The sequence below is a fragment of the Lynx canadensis genome, chromosome X, assembly GCF_007474595.2.
Source record: "Lynx canadensis isolate LIC74 chromosome X, mLynCan4.pri.v2, whole genome shotgun sequence".
Lineage (NCBI taxonomy): Eukaryota > Metazoa > Chordata > Mammalia > Carnivora > Felidae > Lynx > Lynx canadensis.
Window position 1 is genome coordinate 33104223 of NC_044321.2, and position 15620 is coordinate 33119842.

At 42.2% G+C, this 15620-nt stretch overlaps 1 protein-coding gene across 1 annotated transcript in view; it reads left to right on the plus strand.

Moving 5' to 3' along the window:
* Nucleotides 1-15620, plus strand: part of SYTL5 (synaptotagmin like 5) — a 109936-nt gene that overhangs the window by 84288 nt on the left and 10028 nt on the right. The window contains exons 10-12 of the mRNA XM_032592239.1: nt 2776-2954; nt 4748-4847; nt 7501-7662. Coding sequence (XP_032448130.1) covers nt 2776-2954; nt 4748-4847; nt 7501-7662 — 441 coding nt within the window. The remainder of the gene's footprint in view (nt 1-2775; nt 2955-4747; nt 4848-7500; nt 7663-15620) is intronic.

Below are 15620 nucleotides of genomic sequence, written 5' to 3' on the forward strand. Positions count from 1 at the left end.
GAGCAAAATTGCCTTAATTTCTCCCAAGCTCCAGCATTTGTGGGTTCTTACATTTTCTTCTATCTATAGGGTCCCCCTGCTTACTGAGGACCTTTTTGAAACTGTGGCTACTGAGGGATGTGATGTCGACACAACTTAGTAGGGAGGCATGGTAGGGAGGTCCTCAGACTAAAAATCTGAAGATCTTGCTTCCTGCCTTGGCTCTGCCAGTAATTTCTGGAGGCCAGAGTTTCGTCTTCTGTAACAGGGAATAGAGGCGTATTCTTGAAGCCCTTGAAAGTCAAAGCATAGTCTATGCACCAGCAACATCGCATCCCCTAGGGCAGAGACTCTCACACTGTCCATTCACAGAACCCCTAGTGATTCTTTGATCCTACTCCTGAGCCAAAAATAACACCTGACCAACCCATGTATCGTGTAGTTAGTGATGTGAAATGTTGGGGTCTGGGAATGAACAGCCAAGAAAGAATTCTCGAGATGTCTTTGGTGGAAAAAGGTGGTTTTGTGAAAGCACAGGGACAGGCAGGAAGAGCTTTCTGTGGGCAGAAAGAGCTGCACTGGGGGTGTGAGGAGTGGACTGGTTATATATTTTCAAAGTGGGAGGGGGTGAGGGATAGTATAAGCCTCTAAGGAATTTGGAAGCAAGATTTCCGGGACCTTGAGGGGCTAGCTGCTGTGAAAGGTAAGGGTATTTACATAGTCTAGTAAAACCTTAGTCACGAGACCCTTCAGATGTATACCAGGGGGCCGTATGCTTGGAGGATGATTGCTAACATGTATCTTGCAGGGAGAGGGGGAGCGGTGGGTAGAGATAAAGGAAGTTTCCAAAGGGATTTTTATGTTAGAGACTTACAGGGTCCTGGAGGTCAGGCTGATGTCAAGATAAGGTTGCCTTTTGCCTCTAGCAAAGTATTAGCATCAAGGCAGTTGAGTTCCTGGAGGAAAGTCACCCTGCCTGTCTCAGACTTGTCAATGGGCTGAAACGGAAAATTTAATTTTTTCTAGATTTCTTTTGCCTTTGTTCTCCACATCGGTTAGGTTAAAAAACTTAATAAGCACTGCTATGCTAACCACTTAGTAGACAGGTGGAACAATAATACACATAAATTGAAAGAAAAATATTTTTATTCCACTCTTAAATAGCTCTTATTCCTTACTAATGGGATGTGGTTGCCTGTTGGGCACTTCACAACTTGTCAAATCTTGGACTCTGATTGAACAGCACCTCTTTTATTTCCTGTTCCACATTGATTTTTGTGCAGCACTTTTTTTTTCACGGCAACTGTCAAAAACTCAGCTTCACACCGTTAGGACTTACCTGAAAAGAATAAATTGTGATTTAATGTTGACATCGTGAACTACCGTAAACAGTTTGCACCGTGTCTGATAGATGTCGCTGTGTTTCCCTTGAAACTTTAAAATATCCTGTATTGCCCCTGTGCATGTGCTGTGGTACTCTGGGATGCCTCAGTACACATTTTGGAAGCTGTGGGCCTAGGCGTTTGTTAGAAAAGCAGACTCTCAGACCCCACTGGGGACTAACTGGACCCGAATCATCATTTGACAGAGATCCCCAGGTGATTTATGTGCAATTAAAGTTTGAAAAGCACTGCTCAAAGCCACCTGTTATTATGAAACATTTGTTTCGTTTTAGGACTGGGCAAGACAAATTAGATCACTCACTGGCTCTCTTGAAATTATCATTTTTAAGTAATCATGGAATTCTTAAGCCCTAGACTCCAGCTGAGAAGAGATGCTAGCCACGTCACCCACATCCTGTTCTTTGATCGGTCTCTACTCTGAGTAACTAGAGGAACATGATGACTTTTGTTAGGCGTATCTGAAAAGTGGGAAGCCTGGGCTCTCTTTGTACTTACTATAATCCTTCCCACCAGTTCACAGACAGGGCTTTTGAAACTACTGGGTCACTCATGAAAGCCTTTCAAGTGGTCTCTTGTGACAGTTGTGTTGCTAAGATACAGTTTGGGCACTAAAGGATACTTTTGTTACATTTAATTTAAATATGTCCCTTGCCATTTATTCATTCTGGTAGATTTGGACTGTTTTTCTCTCACATTTTATTTTATTTGTTGGTTGGTGTGTAATTTTTTTGCTTACTCTTCTATTTTGTGGGTTGTTATTTTGTAGAGGTTTACAAAGTTCTGGTCTCATACTACCCATGTGACCACAACAGCTGCTCAGGGAATTCACAACAGCCAGGGGTATATGATGTTCTTCTGGCCTGCCCTTGTTAAAGCTGCAGTTACGGCTTCCCGGAGACTGATGGGATGCTCTCTGGGGGTGTCAGAGAGGAAACCTTGTGTCTCCTGCTAGCACAAAATGTATGAGCTTTTCTTTGTCCTGATGGATGCATTCTAGACCTTGAAGTAGACTGACCTTGAGTCTGCCAGTGAGAAAGGTGAAAGCTACATGAATCGGGAGAGGATGTGGGATTGGAAATGCCTCAGTGACCCCGTATTCATTAGAAGTGAATAAACAAAGGCTATTTGCCACCCAGAAAGGCAATGCTGCCCTTCTCAGCAAGTTTCCTGCCTTCCTTACTAATGCTCCTTAAGTCTTCTTGTCCCTTCCCAGCTTGGACTTTATACAATACCAGAAAAACAAGCAAAACAAGTGATTTTTGCTTTCTTCTCTCACCCTACACCTTCCTGCTCATTATAACGAATAAGAATTGTAATTGAATGAAGGGGGTGGCTTCTGTGAGGAAACAATGAGAATAACACTGGACACCTGTCTTCATCTCGTTTATTCCAGACCAGCCTTAACAGCATGATGAGTGTTTACAGTGAAACAGGAGACTATGGCAACGTGAAGGTCAGTGGTGAAATCCTTCTTCACATCAGCTACTGCTACAAAACTGGCGGGCTCTACATTTTTGTCAAGAATTGCAGAAATCTGGCCATAGGAGATGAAAAGAAACAGAGGACGGATGCGTAAGCATATAGCATATTCCTCAGACTCTTTCAATCACTGCTTCCTTTGTCAGTATGTGTGTTTTTGTTTCAGACGACTCTTAGCATTCCTCTTGATTCGGAGCCTTTTCAGGAGGTTGTCCCTTTTCTCCTGTGCTACACTTCTAGATATTCTCTTAGGTGTACATATAATGATTTTGTCCGTGATTATTCTGAGTTTTTAAAAAGCTGTTAGTCACCGTGATTCAGGACTGGCACATTTGTAGTTTACGCAGAGGCAGCTGTTTGAGATAGAGGCTGGCTGACACATGGGCACACCCCAGGATGTGTGAGTGTCCTGTTCTGGGAGAACCTCCAGAGAAAATCACCAAGCTGTTAACCCACTTGAACGACTCAAAAGGACAATTTTGAGGCTCTCAGGATTCCAGGTATCAGCTGGGAGGCAGATGGGGACCATGACACATTGGAAGGGAACTAGATGAAAGATGTGTCAGTGCTTCCCAAGATCACTGCCAGGTTTGCTGGTTTACTAGGAGGACTCCCGGAACTCCACATGTAGTGATAATCAGCAAAGAAAAAAGGCATATGTGGTGAAGTTCTGAAGAATCCAGGCTTAAACCTCCAAGTGTCCTTTCCCACTGGAGTTACACAGGATGTGCTTAATTTTCCCAGCAACAAGTTATGGCAGCATATGTACAATGTTGTCCACCAGAGGAGCTCATTTAGAGACTCAGCTGGTCACATACCAAAATTCCGGTGTCCCAGAAGGAGAGCAGGTGTTCTGCATAAGCCATATTATTTTTACACGTAGTTTAGTCACAGTGAGCCCCTTTATCTGTTCTGGAAGTGATGAGAATCCTCCCGGAATCCAAGTTTCCAGACGCCAGCCAACCGCTAACCTTGTAAGCAAGTGTTTCTAAGGACAGCACAATGAGGCCTGCTGTGTTATGTTACCCCTTTCCTTCATAATAGGTGACCTAGGTTCAATACACAACTCAAAGAAGCTGTTTCCAAGTGTCTTAAGATCAGAGAATAGTTTGGTCTACCTACTTCCTCAGCTAACTATCAGCGGGCTTCAGGACCAATATAGTCATTTAGAGTAGCATGGAAACAGGTCATTTAGAGCTCTGGTAGATGTGCTTCACCATCTTGTACATTGCAGTCTTGTACATTTCTAAGTCTGCCTTGACTTGGATGCCCCCGCTCCAAGAGACTCCTGGGATAGCTCAACACAAGGTGTTGGGTAGAATTGTTATTGTGACATCAGGTTATGATTTCCTATTTGTTCTTTTCCGTCATTTTCCTTCATTTACCCATCACCATTGATTCCACTCATCTTAAGTCCTGACATCTGAATGGAGAAGAATACAACCCTGTGGTATTTTCTGAGACCATTGATCCTATAAATAGATGACATTTATTGAGTAGTATAATACGTCAGCTCCCTGTACATATCAACCAATTTAATTCTTAGAATGCTATAAGTTACTGTTACTCTCCCAGTTTTCCAGATGAAGAAACTGAGGCATAGAGAGGTTAAGTAATTTCTTGAGTTTACCAAAACCAGTGAGGCATGGAGTGATTCAGACCTAGTTGGATCGACTCCAGAGCCCACACTATTTATCACTATACTACTTTCCTCTTATTGAAGGTCCAGAGTTATATTTTAAGGTGTCCTGCTGTGCAGACCATATTCTCTTTGGGTTTCTCGTGTGTGCTGGCCTATTCCCTTCACCTCTTTTATTCGCTGAAGCCCCTATTTCTTGCAAAGTAAAAGTTTCCCAATAATTACTTTCATGTGTTATCGTTTGCAGTTATGTGAAGTCGTACCTTCTTCCTGACAAGTCCAGAAACAATAAACGCAAGACCAAGATCAGAACAGGCACCAATCCAGAATTCAACGAGACATTAAAGGTAGGTACGCGCGCTCTCATATTAACTCAGGTGATACTGTTCACACCCTCATTGGGTTTAAAAGTAACTTTGGAGGATTTGCATGTCCAGGCGTAAATATCTTTTAGAAAAGTAGAATGTGAATAAATTAGTGTAATACCCTTGGCTTTCCTGACAGTTCTTGGAAGAGAACAACTGTAAATCGCTCTTACTCTGCTTATTTCTCTGCTGCTGCTAAAGTTACACCTTAAGTAAATATGATCCAGTGAAATTACATTTGAGCTGGTGCATCTTGTCTAAAAGACATTTCACACTTGGGAAAGCTATTTTTTTCCTAGTTCCCCTGAAGAGGAGTTTGTCACAATTTTGACACTAACTCAGGAAGTCACTTTGTACACACTCATTGTTCTGCTAGCACAGCATGAATATGTACTGTTTCTTGTGAGCTTTCAGAATTTGGCTAAATTTAGGCTTGTGGGTAATGAACAGTGGAGATGCAAGGTTGGATTTGGCTAGTCTCCAATCCTAGAGACATTACTTTTCCCCATGGGCTTCTATGTGACGACCCCTTCTCTCACCCTGGGCCAATCTAGCCTGGGAAGAACGATCTGAGGAGACTGGAATGTAGAAGTTATTGCTAGTTGCAGGGAAACTTATCGACCTTGTGCCCAGAGTGATGGAGTCAGAGTCCACCATAGCGGGAAATTGGTGAATGGGAACATCCATCAGTGGGGTCACGTTTAGAAGCAGGAGCCAATATGAAGATAGATGAAAATGAGAACGAATGAATATAGGCAGGGGGTGAATCCAGTGGCCATAATAGGATAGCAAAGCTGAGCCCAAGCAGAATAGATAGAGTGACCTGGCAAATTCAGGAAGCAGGAAGCCAAGGTTAATCATGTCAGGAAAAGTAAGGACAGGTAAGGATGTAAATCCAAGATCAAGAAGAGGTCTGAAGTGTGTCTCAGGTGGTAGTTGCAAGCAGGAGATTTGAGGGTGTGTAGGCATGAGTCAGTGGATAATGTTCTGCTGGAAAAAGAAAAGCTACCCCAGTAATACTTTCTTTCTGCTCAGTCTACATATTTGTCTATTTATTCCTGCGCTTATGCTACCCTTTATGGAGTTTGGTGTTTGCAAGTTTCTCACTTATTGTAGACTCTGGGTCTGTAGTTCTCTCTTGTCCAGCAAGAGAGCAGATGCAGGATTGAAATGTGAGAGGGGCTAATGTCCCAGAGGAGAAAAGTGCCCAGAGTAAGGGTCCTTGCTCCGTTTTTATTAGGATCAGAAGGCTTATATGCTAACTAATTTGGATGTAAATTAAAAAAATAAAATAAAATTGAAAATAAAAAAAAAAGGAAGGCTTATAAGCCTGACGGGTGTGCACACAGAGACAATGAAACTGTGAACATTAACTCATGGGCACGGGGGCAAGGGGGTTTTGAAGATATGTGGTGTTAGGGGTTTGGGTCAATACAAAACAGAATTCTGGTGCTGGGCATAAGGTTGTTTATAGCATACATGAGGCCCCACCTGTTTACCTAAACTGGCCTAGGGTGCAAGAAAGACCGAGCATGCTACCTCAGGGCCAACAAGGCACCTTTCTTTTGCTAATTAGCTCCACTCTTGGCAACTTTGCCCTGCTGGGGTCTAAAGTCCTGTTTACCTGTTTACCTATTTTGGTCCTTCCTTCCTGTGAAAGCAGCTTTCTGCTGTTGTACTAAGTTGAGGGGCGTTTCCACCCTGAATTCCTAATCTTGTTTACCTCAGTTTCATGCTTTCATCCTGAGGCCTTTCTATTCCTATATCTTTGTCCTATACTGGGAGACTTTGCCCTGTTTACCTAATCTTGTTTCCCCAAACTTGGGTGTGTTCATCCTATGACTTTCTAATTCTTTATGCCTCGTTAACCCATCAGTGCAAGCTCAGGGAATTCCTAAACTTACTCCCCACACTCACTGACAACACTTTTCTGGATTTGGGGGTTCTCATTATGAATAAAATAAAAGAAGTTGGAGGGCACCTGAGTGGCTCCATTGGTCGAGTGTCTGACTTCGGCTCAGGTCATGATGTCACGGTTCATGAGTTTGAGTCCCTTGTTGGGCTCTATGCTGACAGCTCAGAGCCTGGAGCCTACTTCGGATTCTGTGTCTCCCTCTCCATCTCTGCCCCTCCCCTGCTAGTGTGCTCTCTCGCTCGCTCTCTCTTTCTCTCTCTCTCTCTCTCTCTCTCTCAAAAATAAATAAACATTAAAAAAAAAGTTGGAGAGTTGATATACCAAACCTTACGCTTACAGAGTAGATGTTGGAAAAATGATTAGCAAATGAAACCCAAGTAAAACTGGAAAGGAGACAAGCTTCATCACTTATTAATGTATTTGAAGTTTACTGACTTTGTCCTCAATGATTTGCTGAAATATCTTTCAGCGCGAGGTCTAACACAAAATCAGTTTATGGAATAGAACCCCAGTTGTAGCGTAAACAAAGAAAAATAAAGTTTTTGTGTTTGTTGTTCATATTATAACGTTATAATGCATATTGTGTATGCATTATATATAATGTTCATATTATAAGGTTCATAATGCATATCCGAAAGATGGTGGAAATACATTTCAGCCCGTTGTAGAATTGGGCAGAGCCCTCCATGTGGAGTGTGATGTTGTGAATCTCATTTGCAGTACACCATCAGCCATACCCAGCTGGAAACAAGAACTCTGCAGCTCTCAGTCTGGCATTATGATCGATTTGGACGTAACAGCTTCCTTGGGGAGGTGGAGATTCCTTTTGACTCATGGAATTTTGAAAATCCAAGTGATGAGTGGTTTGTGCTTCAGCCCAAGGTAGGAAATGCTTCCAGATTAATTAAACAGTTTCGCAGTGAGACAAGTTATGAACAAAATTGATGTCATAGGCCTAAAGAATCTGAAGACTTCTAATATTCAAGTGATAATCTGAACAGATTAGTGCAGCTAATTTTGGAATAATATAATAAACGTAAATCTGTTCCTTGGAACTCCTCCTTTAATACAGACTGTATAATGCAAGTCACGTCGTCGTGTATATTATTAATTTGACTTGCTAAAAATGTATTCATCATTTGAAGGTCTCCATGGATAAACAAAAGGAACGCATTATGTGATCCTATCATAATAGAAAGTACTCAATTTCACATAAGCAAAAACAGATCCATAGAGCCAATCGGTATCAAAGCATTCTCTCTATTCCTGATTCTCCACTATTCAGACAGACCGAAGCAGGAGTGATCTTGCCTTGGCTCACATAAGGAAGTAACCAGTAGCTAAAGTATCTGGTTTTCTACATTCCCACTTTTGAGATTCATAACCTAGGTCTTGAGTTATATTCGGAAAAGCCATCTTAAAGCTGATTCTAGAAATTAAGTGCAATATAGCATGTTCTGAACTAGACCAGCAGTACCTTGGATTCACTCTATGCAACGGAGTCTCTCTACAGTACTTTTTTAAGTCAAAAGTGAGATTAAAAAAAAAAGGTCGTGTTTATGTAACCAAAGATTGTTCTTTATATACAGAGAGGCAAAAAGAACATGATGGTAAAGAGAGTAGACTCAAATCAGACTTTCTGGGTTCAGTCCTGGCTTCGTGACTGTCTGTGTGACCTTAGGCAAATTATTTAACTTCCCAGGCTTTGGTGTTCTCATTTGTGATACAATAATTGGATATATCTTACTGGGATGTTCTGAGGCTTGAAGAAGCACTCTATGTGATGCTCACAGTACTGCGTCAGGCACATTTTAAGCTCTCAGTCAATGCTAGGTAGTATTTATGTTACATTATAGTCCCTATGTTGCAAGTGACAGAAACCCCAGCTCATACTGCTCAAAAAATAAAAGGAAATTATTGGTCAGTGATTATCAAGCATGGCTTGATCCAGATGCTCAAATCTTATCAAGGCCCTGGACACTCTTGGTCTCTCTTCTGTCTGTCGGCTTCATTTTTTAGACCTCATGCAGTTGGCTTCCCTCACTGGTTCCAGTATGCTTCTCTTGGCCACTACAACACCTGGAAGCCTCTCATGCTTGCACCACACTGTCCAGGAGAAGAAAGATTTCCTACTCCTCCAGCAGTCCAACCAGTGTCCTGGGCCTGGTTCTCATTCTAATTACATCAGTTGCCCATCCTAAGCTAATTGCTGTGGCCAGCCGGGGAGGTGGGGTACATCAGCTAACTTAAGACGATCAGAACATACTCTGGTCCTGAAGGTGGTATTGCCCCAAAGGAAATCTAAAGGAGTGGTGGGTGAGTGGATGCTAGACAGCAAAACATGCATTGATCATCATCAATAGCAGCACTGTCCACAGCTAAAGGTACAACAAACATTGTGAGATAAGTGTCATTATTTCCGTGTTATGTGTGGAGATTGAGGCTCAGAAGTTACATACAGCTTTCTGGTGGAGTTTTATAATTGTAGACCTTAAGCTTGGTGTGAATAATTCATGGAAAATCTTCGGGAAGTATATTTGGGCTGGGGTAAAAGTGATAATAAAATATAATAAAAGTCCTTAAAATAACTGCAAGCCCATGACTCACATAAATATGATAAAAATAGGAAGTGCAATATTAACAAGAAATAGGTCCACAGTAGAATTAGCATTCCCCTGACATGAACTAGGGGAAACATTTGGTCATTACAACACTAAGTCTCTTGGAATTGAATGACAAGCCCTACAATAAAGGATAGCACTTAATCTGACTTCACAGTCTCCTATCACTTTCTTCCTTTTGTGCATAATGGGTGATCACCATAGACTCTTAAGTTAGAAAATGTTCGAGACATTATGTGATGCAGGACACAGATGAAGGACAAGTAACATTCATTTCAATACATAAAATTGTCTGTCATAAATTTAACGTTAAAACACAGAGGGGCTATTTGGAAAACAACTTGGAGGCTTCCAGACAGTTGCCTGGAAATGGTTGAAGGATGTGCACTGGGGCGCTATCTGAGCTCTCCCAGGCATCCTCTGTGCTCAGGGACCAACCACTTTCCATGGCAATCACCTTCACATTACCACCGAGTGATTTCACTTTCTATCGTAAGGGAGAAGTAGTTCTCTGAGCCTGCTCAAAAGTTCTGATTGCATTTAATGTCTTTCCAGAGAAAGGAGCTCTGACTCCTCGGTCCTCTACCAGGTCGCCTTGGATTCCTTTCACCATGACTGTTAGGAGTTTTGTCTCCAACAGCTTTCACCTGAGTCTCTGTTTAGAAGCCTCTCCTCAGGCTACTGTAGCTTTTTCTCACGTGAGCAGAGAGCCAGAAGCTCCTAGGAGCTTACATACGCCCTGCCACAAAGCAACCCTTTACCAATAACTAATAGATGGGGGAGTCTGAAAGCACAGTTAATTCCCTGAGAGCGGCTGGGGGGGGGGCGGGGCAAAAGGAGTGGTGCCCCAAGGCATTACTTAGATTCTACAGCTTTGCTGCCGGATCAGGCTATGCCCTTGCCTGGCTTCGTCTCCTTCCCTGACCTTTTTCCCATCGCCCCTTGGCTGGTCTATCCTGGGAGCAATTCTTTTGTTGAGTGCTTTATTTTTATTTTTTATTTTTTAAATTTAAATCCGAGTTAACATAGAGTGTACTAATCATTTCAGGAAAAGAATTTAGTGATTCATCACTTGCATATAGCCCCTAGTATTCATCCCAACAAGTGCCTTCCTTAATGCCCCTCACCCCTTTAGCCTTCTCCCTGCCCAACACCCTGCCAGCAACCTTCAGTTTGTCCTCTGTATTTAAGAGTCTCTTATGTTTGTCTCCCTCTCTGTTTTTATCTTATTTTTGCTTCCCTTCCCTTATGTGCATCTGTTTTGTATCTTAAATTCCACATATGAGTGAAATCATATGATATTTGTCTTTCTCTGACTGACTTATTTCGCTTAGCATAATACATTCTCGTTCCATCCATGTTCTTGCAAATGGCAAGATTTCATTCTTTTTGATCGCCGAGTAATATTCCACTGTGTGTGTCTGTGTGTGTGTGTGTGTGTGTGTGTGTGTGTATACATATATATATATATATATACACACACACACACCCCATTTTCTTTATCCATTTATCAGTCGATGGACGTTTGGGCTCTTTCCATAGTTAGGCCTTTGTTCACAGTGCTGCTATAAACATAGGGGTGCAGCGTGTGTGTGTGTGTGTGTGTGTACACATATATATATACACACACACACCCCATCTTCTTTATCCATTTATCAGTCAATGGACATTTAGGCTCTTTCCATAGTTAGGGTCACAGTGCTGCTATAAACATTGGGGTGCATGTGCCTCATCGAATCGGCACTCTGGGAGCAATTCTTAAGAAGTCACGTGCATAAGAATGCTCACTTCAGAGTCAGCTTCTGGGGAACTCAATATAGTTCACGTCTCTAATCCAGATCATCTTTCTCTGCAAAGAAATAGATGACACCTATGGAGACATATAAGTGTCTCTGACACGCGTAGAGGAAAGCCCGCAGATTCGGCCTCGCTTAGGTGCCATGCTTTCCAGAAATGGGGAGGGCAGGTGCACCATAACTCTGTACACTGCCTCCTGTCCCTTAGTGGCCCGTCCTCAGGAGGAGCTGGGCTCTGTGTGGGCTCTGTAGTTACAGCTATGAGAGATGTCACTTCATTTTCAGTCTCCTGTCTCAGACGCTTCAAGGCAGTAGTCACTTCATCAGCTGTACCTACAGGATGAGCAGCCCGGAGTCTTGATGTTTTCTTGTAGATTATCCAGCTGAGGAGGTAAAGTGTAAGCTGCAGAGAACCAATTTCTTTAGTGATAAAGGATCAGAATTAATAGTCCTTTTAAGCTTTTGGAAATACTGACATCCTTTTGCAGTGGGAATACTGGAAGGACAGAGTGCCTTATTTCTTATTGACTCTGTGTTAGTGAAAGTCCCTTGCCACCTGCCTTTGTCTTTGCTAGGTCTTACAGCACTAAGCCGGTGAGGAGGCTGGTGCAGACAGAGAAAGAGCTCAAGACGTCACGCGTACTGTAGTTTCACAGTATAACTTCTATTTCACTGCATGACATGAGCTTGTTTATTAGCTGTAACTCATTATCTTTCTGAAAGGCATGTTAGGTAGTTAGACAAGAAGTGTTTGTCAGGATGAATTGCCTTTCATGTCTTCCCAGAAGGTGCTATTATAAAAACAAGGAGCTTTGAAAACCAACAGCAAGCTCAAGTGTTTTCCAAGGAAATCTTCTCTGTTCTGCCTTCAGGCAGAGAGTAAATGTAAGTTCCTGTGAAATTATTACCTAGCTAAAAGGCTCTCTCTGTATTTGGCAGTTTGGGCAGACACTTGTCCATAATTTATTACCACCACCTTACACCTATAAATGTACTAGAAACTCCGCTTTCAACTCTGATGGAATGTGGATCTCTCTTTTCAAAACGCAGACGATAACAGGTGTTACCTGATGACGCCACACCTCTGCTTGGTCCGCTGCCTTCACTGGTTCCCAACTGCTTATGGATATGGTTTGAATAAATCCTAACCCATCACCCTGGTACTTAGTGGCCCCTTGATATGGCCCGGCCTTCTGTAACAGAGGAGGATGCCAGTGCTCTACCTATACCCCCACATTCATGCATATGTGGTTCCCCATGGCTTTCATTCACATAAGCCAACACCTGCCAGTCTTTGTAGGCGAGGAGCCAGCCCTTAAGCTGCTGATGTGGTCTTGGTCTGTGGGAGCGGAAAGCCAGAGCAGCCTGAGTAAGTTTCCTGGAGGTTGAGGGCAGAGCCCTTGATCAGTAAGTGATGGGTGAAGGGACATACTTAATAAACACTCTGATTCCCTTGTCTCTGGTTGAGACAGCTCTGACATGTGATCTGTCTTGTCTCCAAAGTTCCCCTGTGGAACTGAGCAAGTTGCTCACCATATAAAACTTTGCCTGATATCACAGCCTTCTTAAGTCTGTCTTCATTTTGTGGTCCCACTTCTCCACTCCCTTTCCTAATAAAACACTCTATGATAAAGTTGTGTCTTAAAGTCTTCCAGGCAACCCAGAGTAGACACCTTGTTTCCATCCTCCTTGCCACAACCTCCCTTCACACACACCTCTAATCACACCTGACTTCCTACCAGTTCTTAAACACATTTTATACAGTCCCCACTATATTTTGCTCGTGAGTATCTTCTTTCTTAACCCTGACTGACCTTCTTCCCATCCTGTATTTATCAGTCATCATATCTCCTCTCCTTTAAGCACCAAGCAAAGGCCACCTCTTTATCCCAATCTAGATTATTCTCTTCCCACAGTAGTTTCTTTGCGTCTGTATCAGAGCAACTGTTATCCTTTGACCTGAGTTTGAAATAGTAGGTCAGTTAATAAAGCCACAGAAATTACATACCTACAAACATACACCCCCAGTGCATTTCTTAATCATTTATTTTAACTTAAATGTGCATTTATTTTGAAGCCTTCTAATATAGTAATAATTCATTTTGTTTCAGTATAGTTTCAGTGATTAGAATTCTTCCATATCTTCCTGGCATAAATTCTGACCTTAATGCATTATCAGTAATTTCTAGTTTGAGCTTTTCTAAAGTGCAATAAGAACCTAAGAATTCTTTCAAAGTAAACCAAACATAAAAGCTTTCTAAATATTCATGATTATTTTTTTTCAGTTTATTTTTTCATTTTATTTATTTTAGAGAGAAAGCATTCATGAGCAGGAGAGGTGTAGAGGGGTAGGGGGAGAGAGAGAGAGAGAGAGAGAGAGAGAATATGAATCCCAAGCAGGCTCCACGCTCAGCATGGAGCTTGACATGGGGCTCGTTCTAATGACCCTGGGATCATGACTCCAGCCAAAATCAAGAGTCCAACGCTCAACCTATTGAGCCACCCAGTGCCCCTCATGATTGTTTTCTAATCTTTTACAGCTTTGAGCCCAAACATAACCCAATAGCAAATTTATTTTCAAATACTTAGGTCTTCAGAAGTATTCGGCTTAATTTTGGGGCGCTTGGGTGGCTCAGTCGGTTGGGCATCCAACTTCAGCTCAGGTCATGATCTCACAGTCTGTGAGTTTGAGCCCCACATCGGGCTCTGTGCTGCCAGCTCAGAGCCTGGAGCCTGCTTCAGATTCTGTGTGTGTCTCTCTCTCTCTCTGCCTCTCCCCTGCTCATACTCTGTCTCTCTCAAAAATAAATAAATATTTTTTAAAAATTAAAAATATTCAGCTTAATTTTTATAGTAGTAGTTGTCTTTTTCTTCTCTTTAGTTTATTGATATTAACTTATATAATTAGAACCACAAACATGCCTGGCATAAAGAGCCTGGGAGACTAATTCACCTAGCTTTTGATGAGCAGAGTTCAGCTGATAGAAGTAGGCATGCATGGTCTTTGTATAGAGGATCTGCTCTTCATTGGGAATGGAGAACATTAATCTGATGAATCAGTTAAATAAGGGCAGATTAATAGAGCTTCTGTTGAATATATGTCTCCTGGATAGAGTGAAAACTCATAGAAAGCAAGGTCTGTGTCTTATGTGTCCCTACAGCACTCAGCAAAATGCCTTAAAAGCATTACTACAAGAAGGTGTTCCATATGTGTTGGTAGAATTGAATGCGTTGAATTATACCATTTTTCTGAGCAGAAGGTGGTTTAATAATGTAAGATGTTGGTATGTCAGAAGATGACATTGCCTTGGAATTTCTGAGCAAGAATGCCAAAAATATCCCAAGACATCAGTATATGTGCTGCCGAAGCAAGCACATATCCCAAAGACATTAGATACACGCAGGCTAGAAGATACTCCACTGAATTTCTTTGGTATGTGTTTATAATGCTACAGGACTTTATCTGTACTATTTTCTACTCTCATAAGATTTCAAGACTGGGGGCACCTGGGTGGCTCAGTCTGTTAAGCGACTGACTTTGGCTCAGGTCATGATCTCACAGTTTGTGGGTTTGAGCCCCGCGCCTGCTTCAGATTCTGTGTCTCCCTCTCTCTCTGCTCCTTCCCCACTCACAGTCTGTCTGTCTGTCTGTCTTTCTCTCAAAAATAAATAAAACATTTAAAAAAAGATTTGAAGACTGTATTTACAAAAAGTCACCAGTATATTTTAAGCTAAATATCAATGGAACATTAATAAATCCCAATAATGCGTGTTTTAGCCTCTACTAATATACTATATATTAGTATGTGATACCCACACATATCACTTTTTCCTAACAACATATTTTCCTATCCAAAACTTTCAGCCAAAAGCAAATAGAGCCTGCATTGGTTAACTGTTGTATAGATACTACCCTAAACCTTAGTGGTTTAATGTTTATTTTGAGAGAGAGAGAGAGAGAGAGAGAGAGACAGACAGACACACGAGACGAGACGAGACGGGACATGTGAGCAGGAGAGAGTCAGAAAAAGAGGGAGAGAGAAATCCCAAGCAGGCTATGTGCTGGGCCTGACATGGGGCTTGAACCCACAAACCGTGAGATCATGAGTTGAGCTGAAATCAAGAGTTGAGCTGAAATCAACCAACTGAGCCACCCAGGTGCCCCTAAACCTTAGTGGTTTAAAACAATTTATTATTGCACATGATTCTGGGGGTGACTGGGCTCAGCTAGGTGGTTCTCATTTAAGGTCTCTCATGTGGTTGCAGCTAGATGGTAGACTGAGGCTCTGAAGTCATATGAAGGCTTGACTATGCTGGTTGTTCAAGTTGGCTGTCTCACACTTAATGTTAGCTGCCAGCTGGGAATTCAGCTAGGCCTGCCAACCAGAGCACCTACATGTGGCTTCTCCATGTAGCTTGGGCC